At 37.8% G+C, this 24942-nt stretch overlaps 1 protein-coding gene across 3 annotated transcripts in view; it reads right to left on the bottom strand.

Annotated features, from left to right (window-relative positions):
* UBE4B (ubiquitination factor E4B) overlaps window positions 1–24942 on the bottom strand; it is a 39132-nt gene that overhangs the window by 2053 nt on the left and 12137 nt on the right. Inside the window, exons 5-27 of one of the 3 annotated variants that reach the window (XM_021276866.4) lie at window positions 24548–24692; window positions 23472–23700; window positions 22611–23018; window positions 21639–21752; window positions 17987–18128; window positions 17354–17454; window positions 16450–16564; window positions 14989–15072; window positions 13475–13531; window positions 12988–13104; window positions 12804–12902; window positions 12223–12336; window positions 11087–11285; window positions 10712–10850; window positions 8767–8866; window positions 7892–8019; window positions 7394–7492; window positions 6321–6556; window positions 5603–5729; window positions 5171–5315; window positions 3962–4096; window positions 3392–3583; window positions 292–466 (exon numbers count right to left, since the gene is read on the bottom strand). In XM_021276866.4, the coding sequence (XP_021132541.2) occupies window positions 292–466; window positions 3392–3583; window positions 3962–4096; window positions 5171–5315; window positions 5603–5729; window positions 6321–6556; window positions 7394–7492; window positions 7892–8019; window positions 8767–8866; window positions 10712–10850; window positions 11087–11285; window positions 12223–12336; window positions 12804–12902; window positions 12988–13104; window positions 13475–13531; window positions 14989–15072; window positions 16450–16564; window positions 17354–17454; window positions 17987–18128; window positions 21639–21752; window positions 22611–23018; window positions 23472–23700; window positions 24548–24692 (3400 nt within the window). The remainder of the gene's footprint in view (window positions 1–291; window positions 467–3391; window positions 3584–3961; window positions 4097–5170; window positions 5316–5602; window positions 5730–6320; window positions 6557–7393; window positions 7493–7891; window positions 8020–8766; window positions 8867–10711; window positions 10851–11086; window positions 11286–12222; window positions 12337–12803; window positions 12903–12987; window positions 13105–13474; window positions 13532–14988; window positions 15073–16449; window positions 16565–17353; window positions 17455–17986; window positions 18129–21638; window positions 21753–22610; window positions 23019–23471; window positions 23701–24547; window positions 24693–24942) is intronic. The other 2 variants (XM_072026745.1, XM_005026350.5) reach the window with 2 other exon arrangements.

The raw sequence follows: 24942 nt of genomic DNA, 5'->3' as shown, positions 1-24942 counted from the left end.
AAACAGTGTAAAGGCTAAGCATTAGTTATTTTCACCATATTTATATTTTTTTTTCCTTACTGTTTTAAAGTACATGTAATAAAGACAAGGCTAGAACTGGACAGTGCAATCTCAGGGAAAAACAAATGGAAACACCCTCTGGCTCTTTTCATTTAATTGAAGTGGAAAAGGATGCGAGGCTCCATAAACAATACCTAGTTTCTACTAGTATATATATTCATATTTAGAAGCAAAACAAGAAAACAAATCCCTCTTGGCCTAACAATTCAGCATTTAGAAAAACCAACTTGCCTCTGAATTCATCCGGAGCATCGCTGTAATCAATTTCTGCACGGGCATTCTTGGCAACAATTTCCTCCACCTTCTCTGCCAGCAGTTTGAATTTTTCTATTGCTATGGTTGACTTGATTCCAGCCTTTCTCATCTTTGATATGACCTCCTCAAAGAGCTCTTTGCTGTAGGACCTCTACAAGCAAAGCATAAAACTTTGCTGAGCTGTAGTATCCTAATATGCCATCAAAAATTCTACAGACCTTTTAATGCTTTTTTAAAACTTCAGAAGAAGGGATCAATGAAACCTCAACATTACATCAGATGGAGAAGTATGCACATAACACTTCATCTAGCACAAAAATGTCAACTTTGGGGTATAATTATCCTTTTGTAAGAGTCATCGCTACTGAAGAACTATTCAGGACAAAAAAAGAGAAGACAATACCAACTAATCAAAATGTTTGAAGCATTCAGAGAAGCTGACTATAATCATTAGAACAGTTCCTTAGATAAAACATCTGTCTTGTCACTCCTGTCTGTATTCTTTTTTCTCACAGGTCTTGGCAGAAAATATAGCGCAAAAGTTGTTTTTGAACCCTAGATCTCCAACCACTGTACACGAAGGCAGCAAGGTAACTGCTGTCTACACCAGCAAAAATGCCCTCTAAGCACTTCTTGTGGGTCTTCAGGATCATTAACATCCCAGTTCCTCCTGGCTGTAAGAGAATACCGTAACAGAATAAGACTGATGTACCAGCTTCCAGTATTTAACATCAAGGAGTACTACAGGGATTATGTCATGAGCACTTCGCCATCAAAGTTCAACTAGCAAATCCACTCCTGTTTCCTCAAGATGATGTGCTGGACAGATTACTTCAAAGGAAAAAGCAGTTTTCTGTGGAACTACAGTGTTTGGAGTGCAATTTATTAACCTCTCCAAAACAAAAACATAACAAAAAGAAAACAACACTGGAGCAGTCTGCCATACGAAGTAGAAGCAGTGTACCCAAGCCTCTTGATGCTGTTGGTGTTCTCCCACGTGGTAGGAACCAAATGACAAATCCTGGTAAAAGCACAGCTGACTCACTCGTTATCATTGATTTCTGCACACATACTTCAAAAAATTGTGAGTCAAGCCATGACTTAAAATCTTTTGAAAACAATGGCTGGAAGTACAAGACTGTCCAGCCCATCCATGGTATTAGTGACTACTGAAATGTGCTTTACAACAAAACTGATGAGTTGCAAGCTAACAGATACCATGCAGTTTGTTGGTGTGCAATGCAATACCGGAAATAGGTGATAACCTCCTCCTAACACCCAAACCAACCCATCTGCCAAACTAGTAAGGCAACTTCTTGCAGCACCTGATACCCACTTCCCAGCTGGGGCAGCATGCAGCAGGACAGCAGCCTGCTGCTCACACCATCCACCTACCTGGCACAACATACAGGGCCTGACTGTGCATCCTATAGTTTCAACTGACACAAACATTGCTTTCTTGTAAAGAAAGCATTAGGCAAGAATTTTTGGAAGCTGCTTATGTTCTGAAGACACCGTTTGCTTTTAACTTGGCAATGCTGTGTTTTGGTGTCAGCCTTTTAGCAGTCTAGACAATGTTTTTTTAATAAAAATTATTTACACAGTGCAAAGCTGAGTTAAGTTACAGAGCATAAGACAGTAGGTCTCACAGGTTTCTATTTCCTTTGGGAAATTGAAAATATTCAATACAGTCCCAATTCCCCCATCTACACTACCGCACTCCATGAAATACCAATCGTTACTTAGGACACATGGTGCCCACCCAAACTCCTTACTAGTCCACAGAGAGCAGAACTATGGCAACATGCCCAGGGCTTTGTAAATGTTTCCAAATTCCTGCTAATACGTGCTAGGATTTGAAATGGGGGATGTATCAAAATGCTTTTGAGAGATGCTGCCATGATCAAGCACCTTTTTTATTTTTAAATACCACTAGCAGTTAACCGTTTGGGCATTTTCTTACTGCTTCTTTCCTGTCATTGACAGTTTCCAAGATACTGGTCACTCCCCCCAGTTTTTATGAAGGGCCACTTTGTTATTTAAGCTTTATTCCAGTTCCCACACCAGCACTTCTTTCTTTTTAATCCCTACGTCATTGCTGTGCATTTTGCTGTAGCTAGCACTGATGAATGAATGATGGACAACGTTCTCACTCTCATATATACCAAGCAGCATAAAAAATACCCTGCATGCTCATTACACGCACATCCTCACGGTCTGTCTCAGGAGTGTTACTGCCAGAAATTAAATTATTACAGAAAAAAAGATCATGAGTCACCTCTGCTATCTCTGCTTCACCAGACATGCAAATACAGCGTTACGTATTTTAAAACTGCTTCCACTAGAATTTCAAGTAGCCATGGATAATGCTGTTTGTCCCTCTGGATTTTGAAAAGTGTGTGTTATAAAACATAGGCATGGACAGAAGCAATTCAGTAGTTTAACTAACATATCATCTTTACAAGAACACAGAGGTGAGTAATGGCTTATCTATCTCAAGAATTATAACCCTGTTAACATTCTGGTCTGAAGACTACCATTGAAAAGCACATTGGCAGTACAAAGGTGTCTTAAATGTCCCTTTTATGCTCAGTTTTGTCAGTTTACTACACAGACATTCAGTAAAGCAAACACAATTTAGAAACAGTCTAGAGAATGATTTTTGGATTGTTAAAAGACACTCTTGATCTCAGCTCTGCTTATTTTGCATTTTCTTGATGAGGAAGGAGAAGGGGGAGTCACCCTTGCATACTTAATTTTTCTCTCTAGCAAAATCAGGACGAGGTACTTCCACTACATTACAAGGAGGCAGTAGCTAAAAACCAACTAATGCTTGGGAAATTTCTTGTGTATGTGAAGTTTGTGCGTCTCCAAGGGACAAAACGCTTGGAAAACATACATCTACAAAGAACAGAGAGAATATGAACAGAGATTATTTTCTGGAAGAAAAATTGCAAACACACTTGATGGAAACTGGGTGGCAGCATACAAATAAAATCAAGTTCTTAAAGAGAATCTTCCCAAGTCCTGTTTGTCCACAACATTCACTCTTCCCCCTTATCTTTTTTGAGCTCACCTGATCATCAGCAATTGCTTTAGCAAAACGAGCACAATCTAGCTGTAGATAAATATCGGTCAGTTGGTCCAACAGCTTCTTTGGTTCAAACCCGTATTTCTCAGGGTTTTCAACTTTTAGGTCACGGCACTTCGGGCCACACAGTTGCTGCAAGTTAAAGTTCAACATCGCAGCCAATCGTGGTCCAAGTTCCTACAAGACCAAAGTAAAACACAGATCACAGCACAAAGGCAGAGATAAAGCAGATTATCATTAGATTTGCATACAACAAGATCAGAAATTATTAACCAATACAATTATTTTGTCAGCTTGCACGAACAATCTTCTCTTTATATATGCTTTCCATAAAAAAATGCAACGTAAACAGCTTCTGTCTAGAAGGATCACAACATCTCAGAGACTCAAGTAATGCTCTTAACATCAAATAACCTCGAGAGCAATCAGATTTCAATGCAGTTGGAAAAAGGTGAGGTGAAGGGAGACAAAGGGCCACCAAACATTTCCAGAACATTATCCAATAGCAGAGATATTAAGAGAAGGTAGAAACTAAGTGAACTGAGCAGGACTTACAGGTCTGAGAAAAGGCTTTTGAACCTGCTTGGTAAGGATATGGAACATATCAACAGTTTCTGTTGCCAGAGCGAGATATGAACGAGAGACACGCTCATCCTGAGCAAGCTGTGACTGCCGAGCCTGCTGCTGATCCTAGAAAATAAATATTGAGTGGTTAAAAAGGTTACATCCACAGAATTTCCTTCCATATTACCAATCAAAAAACCTGAACAGCCACAAAGCTAACATGATCTAGGAAGGAGAAAGAACAGACTGCAATCCAAATCCATGATACATTTTTAACTGAAGACGCAGCTCACTTTTACTACCTATTACTAAACAGAAGTCTGCACTAATTTTCCAGAATTCTGCAAAAGTAAAATTGAACACAAATGGTATCACAAGACTCCAAGTTTAGTGAGTCTGCTTACATCATTGCTCCTCACAACTACAAAACTGAGTTGTTTCCTTTCCATCCAAATGCCAATACTTAAAATCAGCCTGGAATCTGAGAGTCAAGAGAGGTTTCCTTAATTTATGTACCAACATTAGTACCACAAGTTACACTGGAACAATCTGCAGATTACAGACCAGATCATTTTGTGACCACAGTAATGGCTTTGCCTTGCTAGCATAAACAGGAACAAAGGCTTCAGAAGAGCAAACCAGAATTAATAAAACAAGACTTAAAAAACAAGATCTTTGTAACTTTTCAGACTTTCTTAAAATTGATAACCTTAAAACAGAAATACCTGACATTGGTGGGTTAATACAATTATTGTCAAATCAGGCTAAGATCTGAGGTTCAGTACTCTAATTGTCTATACCAAATCTACAAAGGATCAATGCATTAACAAAATAAAAGCGTTATTCCCTTGAAGTCAATTCAACTGGCGAGCATCTTCCACAACCTCCTTCAAGAAGGTTAAAGTCTTAGTTTCTCCATTTAGTATTTTAAGGGCACAGCAATTTAAAACTTCATACTATTTCCATGTCACACACTCTTTGCCAGCCACAACATAACTATGCAGAAGGATGTTTTTTTGCAGAATGTCATCCAGAGTGACCACAGCCATACTGGCAGCAAGAAAAAGCATTGAAAACTGCTTTTCATGAGCAGCTCTTTGATGCTGCTCCTTATTTAAAAAAGAAAAAAAAAATAAAAATGGTCTTGTATTGAAAAATTGAAAATAAGTAAAGGGCACTTTGAAAAACAGCTCTGTTCACCCTGGGCAGCAGGTCCCATTGTTCTTTATTCTTCATCTCCTCTTGCACTTCATGGATACGTTTTAGGGACTCCAGACTCTCATCCAGCAAGAAAGTTGTGTCATTTATCAGCATGTTGATGTAGCGAACAAACTGCTTCCCAGAGCTGAAAACATTGAAACACAGTTATCACTGCAGAGTAGATGGGTGTGCAGAGCAGACTGCAACCCCAGCAACACACCTGCTGCACTGTATATTCTGAACAATGACCCCATTCCCCAAGCCAAGTTGATTGTGATGTCCAGAGCTCAGCTTTAGAAACACTCCAGTTCTACTGGAAGGGGCTGTCATTTAAAAACACAATGGAAAGCAGCATCACCCATTCCCAATGGTAATGGCCTCCTCAGCAGATTGCATGACAGTAAGCAGCACCATAGACAATTTCTTACTCACTTGAACTCTTCCATAAATGTACCATGGTGAGCTATATTCTGCCAGAGGCTTTTGAAAATGGTGCTGATGTGGTAGCGGATTGTAAACTTGTCGTAGAACTCACTAGTTGCTCCAGTATGTTCAACATCTGAAAGAGAAATCAGATCCCAGCACTGAAATCAAAACTCGTTCCCACTGGGATCCCCTGCATCTCTCTAATAATAACAATAATTTCCTACTGTCTCCCATGTGATGACCTTCAAGCACCAAGCTTTAAGAGATTAAATTCAATTCCCATTCAGAAATCTCCATCATAATCCCTACTTAAAGGAGCACTGTCCATTATCTAATCCAGAACCGACCTCATTCCTGAAGAAAAGCCTCAGAAAACACACTTTCTGCTGTATTCAATTCTACTCTTTGTCCTACGTACCTAAATTTCAATGCTAAAAAGGCACTGGAAACGTTACAGCAAAAGTAGTTCCATGAGCGCAAGGACACCGAGAAGCATATAAATTTACAGGACAGCAGCTGTGGAAAGACTAGAATTCTTAAGGTTCCTCCTAATGCTAGTCTCACCTGATTCCTGAGCAGCAAAGCCTTGTCTTTCCAAGATCTACCCTGAATTTCTTGTGTTTTTTGTTTGTTTTTTGAAAGATCCTAACAGCCAACACAGACTTTTGTCCTATAATACTCATTGCTTACTGTACAGTCACAGAACTACAGATGAAGTACTTACCTGTGTAAAACTTCATCAAGGAGGGGACCAACAATTTAGTGGAGAGAGGATGATTCTCAATCATTTCAAAGAATTTCTGGGTCCGGGGCTGAACAGCTGGATTTGTCATGAACATCACCTCCACCAGCTTGGCTACTAAATAAGGATTTCGGATGTAGTTCTGGTTGCACAGCATCACAACAAGGAACATGACTATGTCCTGAGTACAGGGCTCATAAAGCACCTGAGGAGCATATCTGAAAGGATGGAGATGAGGAAAATAAAATGAGAAATCCCAACCCTGTATTACAAACACAAAATTATATATATATACACACACACACACAAAGTTCAGATATCTCTGAACTCGTATCTCTCACCTTCCCATAATAGGAGGAAATTCTTTACTCAGAGAGTTGTGAGGCAGTGATTGGAACTATGTGATCTTTAAGGTCCCTTCCAATCCGACCCATTCTGTGATTTCATGGTCTTATTAGAAATAGGAAAACCTTAACTCATTTTAATGTAGTATCTGCCTCTCTACAGAAAATAAATTATTACTCTTCCAAGAGGTCTTGCCAGCTGTTCATGGGCAGCTGAATTTTGGCCTGATTCCAAGCATTTTCTGAAACAGTGTCATATTCTTTTGTTGTGTATCATAGTAGAGCTTCATAGCAAATTTGCTATAACAGCACCTCAGAAAAGGAAAAACAACTATTCACCTGCTCCTCATACACAACAGCAAAGTCTGAATTTGAAGGCATGTTTTCAGGAAGAAAGTGACCAACTTCAGAATTACACCCAAACAGCATTCACACCTGTCCTAACTGCTAAAACTATACAAATAAATTTCATCCTATCAAAGCTATAATAGAGGGGATTTTACACTTCTTAAGCCATGATTTTTTCTTTTAGGTATTATTCTAGTGATGATTAACCCTAATGCGAAATTAAAAGGTGTCAAGCTCTGAACTACATAACTCTAATAAATACAGAAAAACTAGCAAACTACTTTCACACCCTCAATTTGTGTGCACACCACCTGCTACAGGGGTAAAGGGCAGTACAAATTTTCAGAAATCACTTCTACTTACTGTACAATAAAAAATAAAAATTCAGCAACATCTTCCACATAAAACTCAGGCAATGCTGCAAATACTTTCGGAACTTCAGGAGTTAAAGGCAGCTTTATGCTGTAGAATGAAAGATTCGATAAAGAGGACAATGGAATATCAGGGTTAAGTAGCACATGTCCTGAGTTCTTTTACAGAATTCACCTATGGGAACACTTTACAAAAAGATTTAACATTAACTTTTCTAAAATCTACGCCAGTGCTTCAGATCTACTAACCACACCTGAGGGTTGCTTCCCATCTACCCCATGCCCTCCAACCAAACCTTAAACTATAAATAAGGCACATATTCCATGCAAGAACATACGTCACTGATAAAAATTAAAGTAACTTTTACATAGAAACGTAGGTAGATACTGTGAAAAAGAAAATAAAATACTAGAACAGCTAAATTCAGTAAACAGCCTACCATGATCTGAAATACCAGATAAAATTTACACAGATAATCCTGGCACTTACTTGGGATAGGCGGGGTCAAGAATGCGAAGCATCAGCTGAATAACCATGCCATAGAAATTCAGACATCTCCTGAGGAAGTTCTCATCCAGCAAACCAGCATCTGCACAAGCCTTGCACCTCACCAGTTTCTGCAGAAGATACAAACAAAAACTATTCCAGCAAGACAACATAATAGGAAAGGAAGACCAGACCTAAAGCTAAATCAATGTGTATGTGAATTATGACAATTGTACAAAGGTCTCTTCTTAGAATACGCACTTAAAACAGGGCACTTAAACCTCAACATAACACAAAAAACACACAATGCAGGCATGGACAGAGCCTTTTACTAGCTCTAAGGGAACAAAACGAAGTAACAGAGGTGTCAAACTGGGAAAATGTGCAATTGAAGTCATCTTGCTCATACAGCTCAGGAAATTTTTATCAACTTACACAAAGAAGACCTAAGGAGAACAGACACCTCCATAAGAGGACCCCCAGTGTATTCACCTTTCCAAGAATTCTACTTGAGATGAGGGACTTGAGAGTTCTGTCTCCCCCTTGGGCACGGACTGTGCACAACTACCCCTGATCAAATCACAGTCCCTTTGATGTTCTCTCTCCAACAAAAACAGTATTTTCTTCTTTCTCAGGAATATTGGCTAAGTTCATTTTGGAATTACTTCAAATTTTCAAGTCACAATTCACGTGATACTGTGTCATGACCACCACTTAGTACAGTCAAAATAAGCTTTAACATGCTCACATGGCTCATAGTTTCTTGGAAGTGGTGCTTTTGAATCATTACTGTGAATTTGTATTTAAGCACTAGGACAAAATAAACATACAGACGGTTTGACAAAGGCATTTTGTTGTGATCCAAACCACTTACAGACCTTAAGCTGTGTCTTGCAGCGTTTTAGCATTTCTCGATGCCTAGTAGCCAGAGGGGAATCCTTCCATTGACTTTCATTGTTTTTCAGATCTTCAACAGTCCTGCAAACATGCAATAATTGGTTATCATGGTTATCATGACAGAGGGGATACTTACTGCCATCTGCAAGTCATTTAACCTACATAACTGCTAAATAAAGAGGAAAGACTGAAAGAAGTGGAGGAAAATGACAATTATCTTCACAGAAGATACCATAATCACAAGAAAAATAAACTGCTTTTGTAAATGCAGATGTAACATCTGCACAGTGTGCATTCAAATATACACTAGCTCCAACATACATGCCCGTTAGACAAATGAATAGTCTGTAGTCTCCCTGCCAGCATAAGGGCCATTAAATCAAGATGGTTGATATTACTGCCCTTCCCTTACCTACTTTGTCACTCTGCCCTATATAAAAAAAAAGAACTTAAATGCATGTTATACACATACACAATTAACATTGACAAATCCTGCTTACTCCTATGCCTTACCTCTTTTTAGAAGGGCAGCTGATTAGAACAAAACTCAATATACTGAACTATATAAATACAATCCCTTTTCTTCCCTCTTCTAAACACAATTTCCTTTCCACATCAACCTCTGCCTACAGCAGAAAAATACTCAGTCTAATTTCTTTATTAAATACGTTGTCTGGTGTTGCAAGCAACTAGGCAACTTATGGAAAATGCTGAGCACTAAGCTCCTATTGAAGTCAGTGAAAGCCAAGAACTCTTCAATGCACTTTAGCACTACATGGAGACTGCTGCGTAGGCAACTCGTTTTCAACAACTCTAAATAAGGAAAAGAAATACCTTCTTCTTCAAGCCAAATGTGTAGCTTATTTACAAATAATTCAGTCTGTTTATTTGAAAATATTTTTTTCTTTCAAGTATACTGACCCTTCCTGCTCTGTTTTCTGCAGCTTCCCAAGTTCTTGGCCTGCATGAGCTTTAAAAGCTAAAAATGAAATCACTATGAATGCAGTCCAAAAATCCTGTAATGAACTCATGGTATTACTGCCAAGGAACATTTACCAAAATGCAGTGAGTGCAATTATAAACAATGGAAAATACTGATGATACAAAAAATCATTCTAATTTTAACAGAGTATTCTTCGAGGTTTAGCAACTATAAAAGTCTATTTGGCTTTACGCCAAGACAAATGGAAAACAGCAGTATCTTCAAGTCAACATCATAACTTCTATTTATAATTTTAAAGTGGTAAACCACATGCTGAAAGACATGTACATCCATAATACTAAGAGTTTACGGTTGAAGCCTTTTTACAGATAATACAATTAGTTATTCCACCTTGGAAACCAAGGGAACAAGGCAAGTATCTTCTGTGAAACACAAAACAGCGCAAGCACTGCTAATGGTGTGCTGTTTCTGAAACTGTAAGTCATCTGCACGACTTCTATTTATCAGACGTGTAAACTTACATGCTAGCCTATGGCTATGCCAAAGAGCCCAAGACACTGACATCCACACACCATCAACCACACACCATATTAAGTTATGATAAATAGTGTTTAGTAATGTCATGGAATCTAACATGCTCTGAAGATCAATCCAATCCTCTTTTAAATGGAATGGTCTTCTCACCAATTTGAGCTGCCTTGTGTAAATAATATCTTCCCTCCCATTATTACTTACATTCCTGATGCAAGCCACAGTCCCTCAATGTAAGCAAAATCCATAACTGCCAGAAGCATCAGATTAACAAATGGTTACAGATGACCTCTGACAATTTGAGTAAAGCTGTTGCTGAGTGTTCTTATTTCCATTAGGTTTGTAGAACTTGCCATCATATTTCCATTAGGTTTGTAGAACTTGCCATCATGCCGAAAACAAGACATCAGTAGAACAGTAGGGGACATACTACATAATTAACAGCTTCTAACCTGTTGAGTTCCCTGATGGCCCGCAGCCTACGTATGTACCGACGGCAGCTTGGCAGGATGGAGAGATGATGGGCATGCAGGGTTAAGAAGAAACATTCTGTTGGAAATTTCGGCTCAGAAAATGGAGAGGGATCCCTGTCTAGAAAACAAACGAAAAAGCAGTGTCAGTGAAGAAGTCAACAAATAGGCTGTGCCTTATGTAGGGGTGAGACCTTGAACTCATCTTTCTTTACATCAAGTAAGAGCAGACAGCATCAAGAAAAAAATACATTTAGGAACAAGGGAACTATCTGCTAGAATCAAGCACTTCCATGTGCCTCCAACAGCAAAAATACAAGGCAGAATTAATGTTCAAAATATACTCAAAGCACTCACAAAGCTCAGCAATCCAGGCTGCAACATCCTCCATTGTTGCTTTCACTCTTGTCTCATCTGTTGGGAGGTCAATACGACACCTGGGATGAAATATGTACATGGGATCAACCGTTTCCAGCTTTATCTTCGTACTTAGTTGCTGCAGTACCCATAGGAAGTTGAGCATGAAACCATCTGTAGATACCAAACGATCATCTGTCTGTAGAGTAAAAGGAAACAATTCAAAACCTAAGTTTAGAAATACAGGAGACTTTTCTGATGCTTTAATAGTAGTCAACATAAAGTATATCAGTTCAAGAAAAGGGAGAAGTGAGTAAGAACATGGATATGTAAAGCCTTCCTGAAAACTGGAAGATCATTTACTAACATATATTGTCTTTTTCTCCGTGGTTCATGTTCAAACAGGCATTCTCAGTAACGTTAAACAAACAAAAGTAGTAGAAAATTAGAAATGAAAAGGGTTTGCAAGCATTTCTTTCAAGAATGGTTTGCTACAGGTAGTCAGCAACAGCTCTTTCAAATAGTTGCTGAGCTCCAATTTATAACTCCTATCCTAAATATAAAGTTTCTGTTCTTCATTGGAATTTCACAGAAATACAGTGATGGATCCAAATGTTTGCTTTTGAAATCGGAGTTGAAGACAACAGTGATTCAAACTTCAGTTGTTCATGCACAAGAAATGAGTGCAATACATTAAACAATGACAAAATAACGCCCTGGTCCTTCATTGGAACCACACCAGCTCGTATCTGCATTACTCTTTTTACGGGACCACACAAGCAAAGCTCAGCAACTTATCAACTGGAGAAAAAGGGGTTTTAAACACAGCCAGCTGGAAGAAAACCCTCAGACTGATGTGTGTTTGTTTTGAGGGGTGAGGGGAGAGCTATAAAGCAGAATCCTTGTTAATGAAGTGACACATCAGTCCCAAGAGAGGAAATAACACAAGTTGATCAAGTACATAGAACAGAATTATTTCAGAAATGGGAAATGTACTGAAAGGGATTGATGACACAGCTTTTTGCCTGCTGTAGTACAAGATCACAGTTCTTTAGTTTTCCATTCAAGAACCACCACTGCACCAGGCATCTAGTGCTAGATCTATAAGTCACAGGAACAGTTTTTCCTTTATTTACCTGCATTTGTGCCTTCTTCATGTTGGCATTGACAATGGCTGCCATGTAACTGAGAGCTGCTTCTCGAGTTTCACCATTCAGTAAAATACTATGTAAAATCTTGAACAGTTCTTGCTGAAATTTCAAATAAACAGTGTCAGGTTGCACAGACTTTTCAACATTGTATTCCCACTATCCATTGCTCCAGATTTTTATGTTCTACAAATTCCGCTCACTACAACTATTGCTGTGATCCTATTTGTTAGGATTATACGGACACATTAATTACAACATTAGTTACAGAAAGGATGCATATGGAAGACGAGCACAACACAGATCTAATATAGAAGGTAATTTTATTATTATTATTTTTTTTTATTCATCCTAACTAATTGTTCTAATACTTTCTGAATTGGCTTACAGCCTTAGAAAAAGGGTTGTAGTGCTCATCAACTTTTCTTAATTCCCTTCAACCGTATCCTAACAGATTTCTTGTTAACACCAACTAGATTTATTTTTTTATATTATATTCTTCATCTATGTAAACTCTCCCCTCCAAAACCACAATATTTTCGCAGTTGTTTACACACAAGGATACTTACCCTTGCTAATTCCAGGTAATGTTGCAAGGACTGGCTAACAACCCGGGTGTTTTCAAGCGTGATGGCAGGCCCTGAGAAGTACTTTTCAACTACTTTGTTCTGAAAGTGGAATGAACATTGGCAAACATATTAAACACATTAAAAATAAAACATACTACTGTCAACATCCTTCTATAACACTTACATCATCTTCAGCAAAGACAGAGAGACTGAAGAAGGCTCCAAGATAGGAAAGTCTTTGCAGTTCTCTTCCCGCACCTGTGCTTAACGATTTAGGCAGCCACAAGGGTAAAGAGACAACCTAGAAAATCAGAAAAACAGCAAGTTGACCATAAAGTTGTCATGTCAACCATACTCCTTTATCTGCACTGTCACTACTCAGTGTTTCACCACACACCCTTGATTCTTCAGAATTCAGTCATAATGTTCAGTAAATGGGAATTCTCCTCAGCATTTCAGAAATCTAAGCAAGTTAACTTCGTTCTAGTTCTTCTAAATTCTCAGGGAAAAGGACTCCCTTTATGAGTTTAAAGTGAACTATTAGTTAGTATGAGATTTTACATTAGTCCCTCTTTATAGAGTTCTAAGGAAGGTTATAAATGTAGATTGTATCAGCCAACAAATAAGTTACATGATTCATTTAACTTGAAAATCAGCCTGGATACACTTACCAAACTGCACATGGGGTGTGTTTTCCCAAACTTGATTTCACAAAGTTCACATAGTGCCTGTAAGGAAAATACAAGAAAAATTACTTGTGTGTGTAATTCTTAAGTAACCTTTCTGCAAATAACAAGATAAACATTGTAAACTGCTGAAAAAAGAGCCAAACCTTTTTCCCTTAATCAGTGGGAAAGAGGACCAAAAAAAAAAAAAAAAGCTAGAGCACACCCTGCTCCCATTTTAGTTCTTACATCTGTTCCAAAAAGTTTCCATCTGCCTCAAAAAAGCTAACATCTCACCAGATAATAAAATATTGCACTTATTTCAAAAATTAGCTGTGCAAATTATTTGCTTGTTCAGAAAATAACAATAGCTTTGCTGGGCGCCTGAACTGCCACATAAAAGTCATTAACAATAATAAATAGAGCAATTGTACTATACATACACCAAGGCCTTTGTCTTTTGAGTCAGAGTGGAAAAATGTCAGATGAACACAGTAGCCAGAAACAAAGAATCCTATCCCAGATCTCTAACTCACTTTCAACTGCAGCACAGAAAAAAGAAAGCAGTTATAACAGACAATTTTGAAAACACAAAAATACTGTAGGCTTTCACGTATCCCGCTTCTCCTGTATTATAGGTTCTCATACTTCAATTACACTGCAGCTAGTAACTATATTCCTTCTTCTTCATGCTCGCTGTGCCCACTAAAGATGACCAAAATGGAGTATCATTTTCAAATAGCCCTTACTGTACCTGACAGCCAAATTTGCAACAGTTTGCAATTTAACATGTGGGGGAGTTGATTTGCAGCACGCACCCCTGTCCAGCTAATTTCCGGAGTTACAAATTAAACTCGAGATATGAAGGACTGCCTTTATTGGCACGATGCACTGAAGATCTTAAGATCCGAAGGTGCTAGCTGACAATGCTCAATTTAGTCAAGAATTTAGCTCACTCTTTTGTGACCATGCATGCTGTTCAAAAGATTTTTTTGTTTTGTCAATAAAAGCAGCAGGAGGGAAGCAGATCAAGGGACTAAAATACACACTTTAAAAAAAACTTTTCAGACAAGGAACATTACAACATTTTCCTACAGTACACAGCCATCAACTCATAATTTTGGTGTTAATGCAATAGATTTTCATTTCCTACATACCCACGTGAGACCAACAAACATGGTTATGAATATCAGTCCTTATTTCCCAGACTTAAATTTGGAAGAACTCAGCATCCACAGTATTTTACAAGTACACATGATGAAGTCCATACATTTGTTTTATATAAAGCAATTCATACAAATATTTGAATAGCCCACTATACCAAGTCTGTACCTTACATTTGAGATATCACTGGCTTTACAACATCTCATATCACATTAAGCTTTCAGTATCAAGTTTAATATTAACCCATTAACCAAAGGAGGCCACAAAATATTGAAGTACATTATCTTGTATACAATTTCCTTAAGTTTATTAATAATCATGATGAAAAAAATCTTCTAGAAATGTACAGTCCTTACCATAAGGGGGTATTTAAAATTGTCACTATCAAGGGAGCACTCTTTGGAAGCTAGAGCCAGGCCTTGTAAGATGGGGATAAAGATCTGTAAAAACAGAAATAGATTACTTTCCTCAAGAATAGGAAGCAATCAAATGACACAGCATGAAATGCCTGCTCATTCTTCATCAACTACTGAAAGTTACACTACAGAAAAATTAACATCTTCTCTCCAGATTTCCATCAGTTATGTCAGGGAACATTTCAATGCCTGAATGCACAAGAGTATCAATGCTTAAAACACAACAGCTTTCAGCCAATTGTTTTGCTCAAAGCTCTGAAATAAAATCCATAAATGGCATTTTTTGTTACATGCTGAGAAAGTTATCTGGTCTGAATCTTCTCTGTGATCTGATGTAGCATAAATGATATACTGACTTCATGCCTGGGCATAACAGCTTACCCATGCAAACTTCTTTCCAAGCACTTGTATGCATCTTTCCTGTTCACTTTCTAACTTCTTTCTACTTTAGAAACCAAATGTCCCCAGAAACATCTAGATTTAAATACAAAGCTAGCAGATGTAAGCTGAATCTGAAAAACAGTCACATTAGCATGCCGACAGAATCAGCTGTTACTCCATTAACTTCTCTGCACGTGGAAACCACAAGGGGAAGCACACACTTCATACAAGATCACTGGAAACACTGCGTGCTTGTGTACAAGTGTTTGTTAAACACACACAAGCGCAAGGACTGTGGAGGTCTCCAACAACTTGATAGCCAACGTGGTAACAATTTATTTGCCTATACGGTTGGGGAAATCATATAGCTTTAATTCTTACATGTCATGAATGTAAGTTGTTTTTGTGCTGGTAAATTAAACTGAGGTAGGAGTAAAGGTAATAAGCAGTAATCACGGACTGTTATGAAAGAGGAAGTGACATCTCAGTGAATTACTCTGACACACAGGATAAGCTAATGTTTTTCAGTTATCTCCTCCATAAAATAATAGACTTCATGAACTAGAATTTGCAAGGTGTTCTTAGCATCTGAAATATAAGCCATTACAGTTACAAAGAACAGTAAAAATAGCAAGATAGTAATCTTCTGTAATTATATATAGAATTATAATTCTTTTTTCTATCATAGATACACTTTAAGACATTTTGCATAGAAATACAGACAGATGAAAACAAAATCAATCCTGTAATGTAGATCAGTAATACAGTTCTGAGTAGAATACTTCAATATTTCATAAATGTGCACTGCTTAAAAGACACATTTAATAATGAGAATCACCAAGTAAGTTACTTTTCTTCAAAAAATCTTAAGTTACAAATTCCTTTTGTTTAACAGTTTGCTAGTTCTAGAAGTAATAGGTACAGAACTGTGACATGCAAAATAAAGTTTTGAAGAGACGCTCTCTTGAATATGAAAATTCTACAATTTTTATTGTTTGTTTTTTTTAACCTATACTTTACCTGTTTGAACACCTCTTCATCCTGATAAGTTGTTCTCACCAATTCTTGGATGAAACCAAATGGGAGATTCCTACACAGCATATAGGGTACCAGCAAAGACTGCTGCTGCAATGACCTTTATTTATGTGAAAGAAATCCAAAACTATTGATTACTAGCAGAAAAAAACATCAGAGTCATCACATTTAAGGATGTGCCAGAAAGTAGATCATCCATATGTAGACACCTGCTCTTTTCAGAAGTAACCAACCTTGCCTTCTCTAGTGTACTTGTGTAAAGATTATTCTCAAGCAGATGCTGCTGCCAAAATCACACTTCAGTTTAATGAGTCTGGAAGAAAATAACGGCTTCTGTGTAGTAATTGGCTCTGCCTTCTACTCCTCTCTAATGAAAAGACCTTTTGTTAAGCTCAGCTACTGAAAGAACAACATTTTTTTGTTGTTTTACCAGCATTAAGAAAAAAATTAACATTAGTCTTTGCTGAATTAATACAGTCGTTACTTTTACCTGCTCCCTGGGTTTTTGCTAAAATATCTTTTTTGTCTTACTACATATACAAAACTTATTCCAGTGTCAACACTGATTCACATGAAGACAAAACTAATCTCACAGCACAATTAAAAGGTACAGCTTGAAAGATAATCAAGTATCTATTTCAGATCCCCCATTTAAACTGTTCAAATCAACCTGAATTGTTTTATATAAACACAATTTAAAAGCACTTAAATTGCTCTCCATCAACATATTAATGGGAGTATTCAATGGCAGAAGAGTAAATTATTCTTCTGGCACATAAATATATCTTGTTCCAAAAACTTAGCTTTTTTTTTTTTACCTAATCTTCAGAAAAAAACTAATAAATCCCCAAACAGCCTAGCTTTCATGATTAACATCAGATGTATTTACCTTGGTTGTGTTAAGGATCCCTGTAGCACCAAAGCAGCATGTGAAATGCACTGTGATCGAATGTTGCTCAGTAACTGGCTAACTGTCGGCTGGCTACACATCTGATAAAAAAAAATAAGGTCATTTTAATACAAACTAAAAGTATCCAGATACAGAAAACAAGCAGACAGTATGATAAACTTCTTCATTCATGTAGTATTAATGTAGTGCAAATTTTAATTTGCATATTACTTCAGCTAAAAACTTAGCTTATACCTAGAAAGCTGTGTTTTGTTTTGCTTTTTCCTCTAGAAGTACAGCTTAAAGGAAAATACACAAACCTGGTTGGGAGCTGGTCTCATGAAAGTATGCTTTACATGGATTAAATGCCAATAAAACACAAAAGATCCAATGAGGAAAGACAGCTTCAAGAAGAGTGATTATTTTAGAGATGAAAAACACATACAAGATTCATATATGATGATTTAACAAGTTAAAGGGACTTTAAATTCTCAAATTTTTATTCTCTAAATCAGTTTCTACAAAGCCATCAAGAACAAACTACCCATTTCTACTAACTTTCTCCACTAAAAAGTAAGAGCACTGTCTGCAACAGCAACAGCACTGACATGATTTCAGTCTGCTCAAATATACCTTTGGTGCTTTTCTCTCCTCTATTCCAACTCGGTCAAAACACTCGATGAGGTAGTTCAGCATCTCTGTCTCCTTACAACTTTCAATGGTGAAGTGGTCGTTGCAGGAATCAGAAACGCTTGAGCTGCCAGAGCCTCCCATACTTTAAAAATACACACACAAAGAGAAAAGAAACAGAGCATAAGGTGCAGTTCTTCACTCTTGCACAATCTAATAATTAATGAGCTCTTGACTTCTTCTGTCAATTCTCTGAAGACTCCACTCCATCACACACATGACCTTCTCAACAATTAAGACCATTTCTGTGCCCTATACAAAGAACTTTCCATTTAACCGTTCATCCAACACACAAAAAATCCCTCAGCTGTACTGGAATATGAGCGAAGAATTTTTTCTTATTAAATAAGGTATTTTAGAGATGGGAACAAGGTGCAAGAAATTAATGGGAATTGATAAATCGTTATTATATGGCAACACCGAAAATTAACAGCCTTTATGTTGTACTTGACATCAACACTGTTTGAAGTCCTAGGACATCATGACACTTCTACACAATGACGCAACCCCTGCACAGTTTCTGCAGCAGTCTTTGTGTATATTGCTCATGAAATTACAAATTTCACTAACTCTGTTAACATTAGCCAGCCCATGGAAAATAGAAGTCTCCCGCTACAAAGAAGAGACCCCAGATTATAGATGAGGACTACAAACAATCATGCTATATACTCTAAGGAAGGAGAAAAAAAAACAGGAGGGAACACATCCAAGCAGTGTATCTTTTGACATTTCCACATTAAAGATTATTTAATTTCATCTCAGTTCATTTTAATTCCCTTATAGTAAAATAGGCCATTTCATTAAGCAGCACAGCTACCAGGGGAGAAAAAGGAAAACACTGATATTGTAAACATGAAAACTAAACCCACAAAGACAAAACTATGCTTGAGACAAGTGACAAATTAAATAGGAGAAGAGACCCCTCGACTCACAGTCCCAGATTTGTTATCTCAACAGAATTATTCTCTATGTAACAGCTTAACAAAACTAATTAAAAAGGAAACCCTTATTTTACAGAAGGGAATTAAGAGAAGATATATTCACCTTATGTGGATAAAATACAAAGAAAATAAATAGCAATCATATGCATGGTCTATTTCTATTCCTCACTGAAGAAAATCAGTGCACAATCAGGGTGTATTTAAAAAGGAAGATCAATTTAAAAGCCCCAAACCTTAAATTTAGAACTAAGAGCATTTTTCCTTAGATGCAGCTTTACAAAAATATGGATAGAACTACAAACTGCATCAAAACTGGGATTTCCTACAAAACATATTTTTTTTTCTTCTTTACAAAACTAATAGGTAAGGTTTGCAGTCCAACCAATGCATTGCATAAAGGTTATTACTTGTGAAGTATCTGGTAGCTGAGCATCTGAGAAATGCAACTTCTAGGAGCAGAAGTCTCTTTTGCAGAGAGAAATTGTTTTCAGCTATTCAGCTGAAACTAATACACATAAAATGTAGCTCTAATAAAATAGTACTGGGTTACCACGAAACCATGCATCAGTTCTCTATTGTCTCTTGTATGATTCTATGGTTCTAAGGAACAACGTCATGGTTCTATGATTCTAAGAGAAATAGAACCTCTGACTTCTCACACTCAGCTTAAAAATTACCCCTTTAAGAAAATCTATTTATTTACAAAATTACTATTTCTGTAGTTAGTCATTCTGGTAATGATTTCACTGCAGCAGTAACTGAAATTATTCCAACGCAGAGCTCATACATCCCCTACAAACGTATTGAATGCCTTGGTATTTTCAGAATGCAGTTGCTGCGTAATTGTATAGTCACTGTGTTCATAATTTAACTAACATCTACTGCTGTAGAATGCCAGGACATAATATAGAAACCAAGATTCCAGAAGCATAGCAACCTCAGGAATCCTTACCAAAGGCCATGCAACTCAATCCAATATTTACATTAAATTGCTAACAGCAAAAGCATTAAACAAAACAATGGTGAAAAACAATCCTAAATTCCATGTACATGCACACACACAAAGGTCTAAACCTCTGCTATTGAGTCCCCTCTGCTGAATTTAGACTGGTATGGAAAAGAGGAGAGGCAACTGGAAGGTCTTCTAATTAACTGACTTATCAGTAGTGTCCCAACATACCACAAGAACAGTCATGGATAGAAATGCTAGTGGGGGGTGGAGAAAAGATTTATCTCATACCTAGTTTTAGGGCATTCCCTAACAGCCCAAGATATTTCCTAAAGCCTGCACCTAGCCAGTTTTAAAAGGCTTGAGCAGTTAGCTTTCCCTGACTTGCTATAACTGAAATACTTGAACAGGGATTGAAAGCCCTAAAAAATTCTTTTCATCACATTTGTTCAACAGAAACATTTGTAACCTGTCACTGGCTCTGTGTATCAGAATAAGACAATGTGGCCAGCCATAAGGCACCTCCAAAGTACTATCAATCATAATCAGGAACCTGAATGATCATAGAAAATAGTCAAAATACTAGCAAGACTATAGAGGTATCACTTCGCAGAGTCTTCCTAAAATATATGGGTTTTTATATAACATTTATTCCCTTTCTCCAATTTGGATTGATACAAGACAAATGGGCATTGCTTTGGGAATTTTGGTGCATATGATGAAGCTGATGAATGTCAAATTTTAATGGGAGAAGAAAGAATCACTTGCACCAACAGCTAGAGAAAGAACACAAATCACTTGGATATGACAAACAACCTTGTAGGAGGGCTGCTCATTTTTTCACATCAAAAATTCACCCCTCATACGAAAACACTTCTGTACGTGCCAAGACACTGCAATATTACTCTGCAATGGGATGTAAAACTAGAGATCCTACCCCACATTACATTTCCAAAAGCTTTTTTTTCCTTGGCACATAAAGTGTTCTGTAGGTTGTGTTATTTTTGCACAACTACCTGGCTAGCCTCCAGACAGAACTAATAACAATCCTCATTTTGCAGAGTAAAAGGTTTTTGCTATATGACTCCTAAGCTTGTTTCACAGAAAAATATTCTGCTCTTTTCTTCCCTCCATTCTTGGCTGTTCCAGCTACATCAGCTTCTACTACCCAGCATCTCAAAAACTATCACAGTCCCCAGGGGGTCCAACTTTCAGGTGTATTTTCTTTATAGGCTAGAGAAGAGATTCTCAGGTGCCAAACAGCAACGAATCTGAGACAAAATGATCGTGATTGCATCAACTGGCTATTTGCCACCATATCTTAATATTTGTCCTCATTTTCCAACTTTTTAATAGGAAAACATCAACAAGATGTACCACTGGTTTTAAAATTACAGCCATGGGTGAATAATATTCCTTCTCATAGTCAACGAGGAGTTCAACTCAAGCATCATTTCAGAAACCATGCTCATTAAACTTAAAAGGCAGCATGATTAACATTTCCTTTATCTTAGTCATCTCTTCAAAAAAAATAGCTGACTAACTAGCATTCATTATCCATGTTTATACACCATCTTAAAAACCATCCCAGTCAGCTGCTCGGCTCTACTCATTTCCCAAGTTACTCTGAGAAACACTTGACGCTGCACATACTGTTAGTGCCTAGGCAACCAGACATGCAGGTTACATTCTCTGTCTCCAATACCTGGACCCAAACTGGACACAAGAAAAATCATCATCTTCATTTTCTTCATCACTACTGTCCTCAGACACATCAGAAACGGCAAGGAAGAGGAGGGAGAAAGGGTTCTCGTATATACTACCACAACAGAAATGAAAAAGGCCATCAGATATTTTTTTAAGCCAAAAATAGTACACAATTTTTCTTTGCAAGTCTGCCAAAAAACATCTTCCTAAACATGCAGGCAATGGATAACCCCACGTTAGTAAAAACCAAGACTATACTAACATGCTCCATATAACTATTGCAAGTTATTCACGTATCCAAACACCACACAGTCACAAACCAAAAACTTAAATTTTGAAGGCCTTGTGAAGAATATGGCTGAAGTGGGAATATTTAGATATCACTGAACAGTATTACAATTGTAAGCTACTGAGCTATGAAGCAGTGGTTCCAAGACCTTGCCTTTCCATTTTTCCCCCCTGCAGCGAATAGGGATTCTAGGAGCAGCCAGAGAGAAAATGCAGTACTTGGCCCAGCCTACAGAAACAGGCTAATCTGTAATTTAAATGTAGGCACTAGAGAATCAAATCTAACACGGCCCAGCAAGTAACAGCTTTCATCAAATCGACTGAAGCCCTACTGAGAAAACTGCTTTCAAAGCAGGAGGTCTGCTTGGTTTACTATCCAGCAGTAACAACTGAACGGAAAGTTAAGTTTAGCTGGGATGGATGTAAAAACCGGAGAAAATCAAAACAATATTGCTACCTTTAAAGTAATAACATCCACCTCAAATGCTCACAGAAGCAGCTTTAACATCTTGGCAAAGACAGCTTGTTAGCAAGTCAATGTATTAGTGCAAACCGAAATGCAGAAATCATCTCTGGGTGAGTAGGGTGAGCTCTGCACAAACATAAGTTCTTCCAAATTGCAAGATCATGCCACACCCTGCACTGCACACATGAAACGCACTCTTGTGTTCTTGTGAAATACCTAGAAGGAATCCTGTTCAGTAAAGACGAACGCCTGCGCGAGGTACTGGGTGAAGCAGTAAACAAAGGCGGACCCATTGTTGTGGGTCGCTGTCTGGATGCGGTGACTGGCATGGCTGGAGGGCTCGCAGCCATGACCGAAGGACTTGGTGAACTAGGTGGGATGGAAATATTCAAGGAACGCGGGACAGAAGCTGAAAAGCCTCCAGAATGGGTAACAGTGTACGGCCGGTACCTCGGAGAGGAAGGCTGCATCCAAGAAGGGCTTGTTGCTGTCAGGTGAGAGCTGACAGTAATGGAAGGCACAGAGGTGGTGGCAACTGAACTGGCTGGTGGGGTAAGAGATGAACCAGTCATTGGTACATAGCTTGTGAAATTGGTAGTAGGAGCTGGACTAGTCCCATAGAGACTAAACCAGTTACAGGGGAAGAAGAAAAAACAAAAAAGCAATGTTTTAGGATATGAAGAAAAAGGGTGAAAAAGATCAAATGAGCAGCAGATGCCCTTCCCCTTCTGTTGACTCTTCAGCTATAGCTCTGCAGCTCATACAAATTAGTCCTTTTTATTAATGTTGAATAAAACTACGTCACTATTTACACATTGAGATCCACAGCCTTTGCTGATGTATGTTAGGAATACTTCATGGATGGAATGACCTACACGGCTTTAATCTGTCAAATATGCTTCTAGCCACAGCAATGCAACAAAAAAAAGTGAGACTGCAGGGAGACAATCACATGAAAAAGAATGAAGAACTTTTAATATCTATTCTATTTATGGTTCTTGGGACATTTCTATGCCTCTCTAAGTCTACCAATCAATATTAAAGTGAAATCAATATTCAGTTATAATCAGAAGTCACCTGGATAATGAACTGGAACCAAAGGAGCCCACGTTACAGAACATAGGGCTGGTTCCTGGGTTGGAGCCCGTGTTTAAAATTAGGCTTCTGTCAGGAGACCGGGCAGTTGCAGCAATTGGCTGTGATGTAGCTGTCAGACTGGCAAATGGGTTTTCATCCCTTGACTGGGTGGACATCATCAGCACTTCCATCAAAATCTGTCCGATCAAGTCTTTAAAATCTGAAAACACTGTAAAGAATAAAAGAAGAGATTTAGTACCCTTATCTACTGTCTTCAACAACACGTTAGTCAGAGATTTCATCTAAAAAGGACAGTGATTTACATGTGTGAAAACAGTGCTGCTCTTGGCAAAAAGCAAATAATTAAATTTACATTTATAAATATGGTAACTACAGTTCTGTCTATATTAACTAGGTTCCGAAATTACAACCACACAAGAATTCAACTGTCATAGGAAGTACCAAAGATCATACATGACCAAATGGTGCTACTACTCATTAACAGAGTTGCCTTGTCCATCCCTCTCACATACTCCCACCCTGACACTGCATGGGAAAGGGTATGTCATAAAACAAAGAAAAACAACACAAAATGACACAATCTACACATGCCTACATATAAAAACAAGTTTAATTCTGGTCATATATTACAGCTGACAAAATATAAATCATGTAAAATAATCAGAAATTGTTAGCTTATCAAATAAACTGCTAGATTTCTATAAATGTCAGCTATGATTCAAGATAACCTATTAAGTCAGTAAAAGTTTTCTGAAAAAAATCCAACAGCATGACAGTATCAGCACAGTAGTCTCACAACAGAAGAAATAACTAGCAAGATCATAGCAATTGACTACAACAAGAACTACGACCAAGCTGTCCCATGTTTCTTCTTGGGAATTCCATTTCCTGGTACATCTGCTGACTGCAGATGCACCTTCCTCCTACTCTTGAAATCAAACAAAGACTGCAAGTAGGTGGCTCACAGCAAAAATACAAAAAGCTAAAGATAAGGGGAGGAAACGTGCCACTCAACTGAAACCACCTCTAACAATAATAACAGCTTGGATTCCTACCTTCTTTTGGGTTCTGCTTAAACTGAGCAGAGAGGGAATTCAGGAATATAACATCTCTGTCTCGGTCCTTCCAAGAGACTCTGAAGATCTTACAGACCAGCTGTAAAGCTTGCTCCTCAGATACTTCAGACCCAGACAGAGGTTCCTTGGTTAGAGGGGGAGAAAAGAAGTTAACTTATTTACGTTAATTACAACTGTACTGGTCAAGTCACAGACTAACTCTCAATGGAAGATTTGGCATATTTATCGAGGAACGCAGATATCTGTCAGTTTAGAGAAAAAAGGAAACGTGATGCAGAAAAGATGTAGCAGAAATACACTATACCAGCAGTAAGAAAATTCCCCAAACACATTAAAAAATGGTATAATAAGAATGCTGATAACTGGAACATTTT

Source organism: Anas platyrhynchos, chromosome 22, assembly GCF_047663525.1.
Source record: "Anas platyrhynchos isolate ZD024472 breed Pekin duck chromosome 22, IASCAAS_PekinDuck_T2T, whole genome shotgun sequence".
Taxonomy (NCBI): Eukaryota; Metazoa; Chordata; class Aves; order Anseriformes; family Anatidae; genus Anas; species Anas platyrhynchos.
Note: the sequence above shows the minus strand (reverse complement) of the source record. Positions and strands in the feature narration are given on the sequence as shown.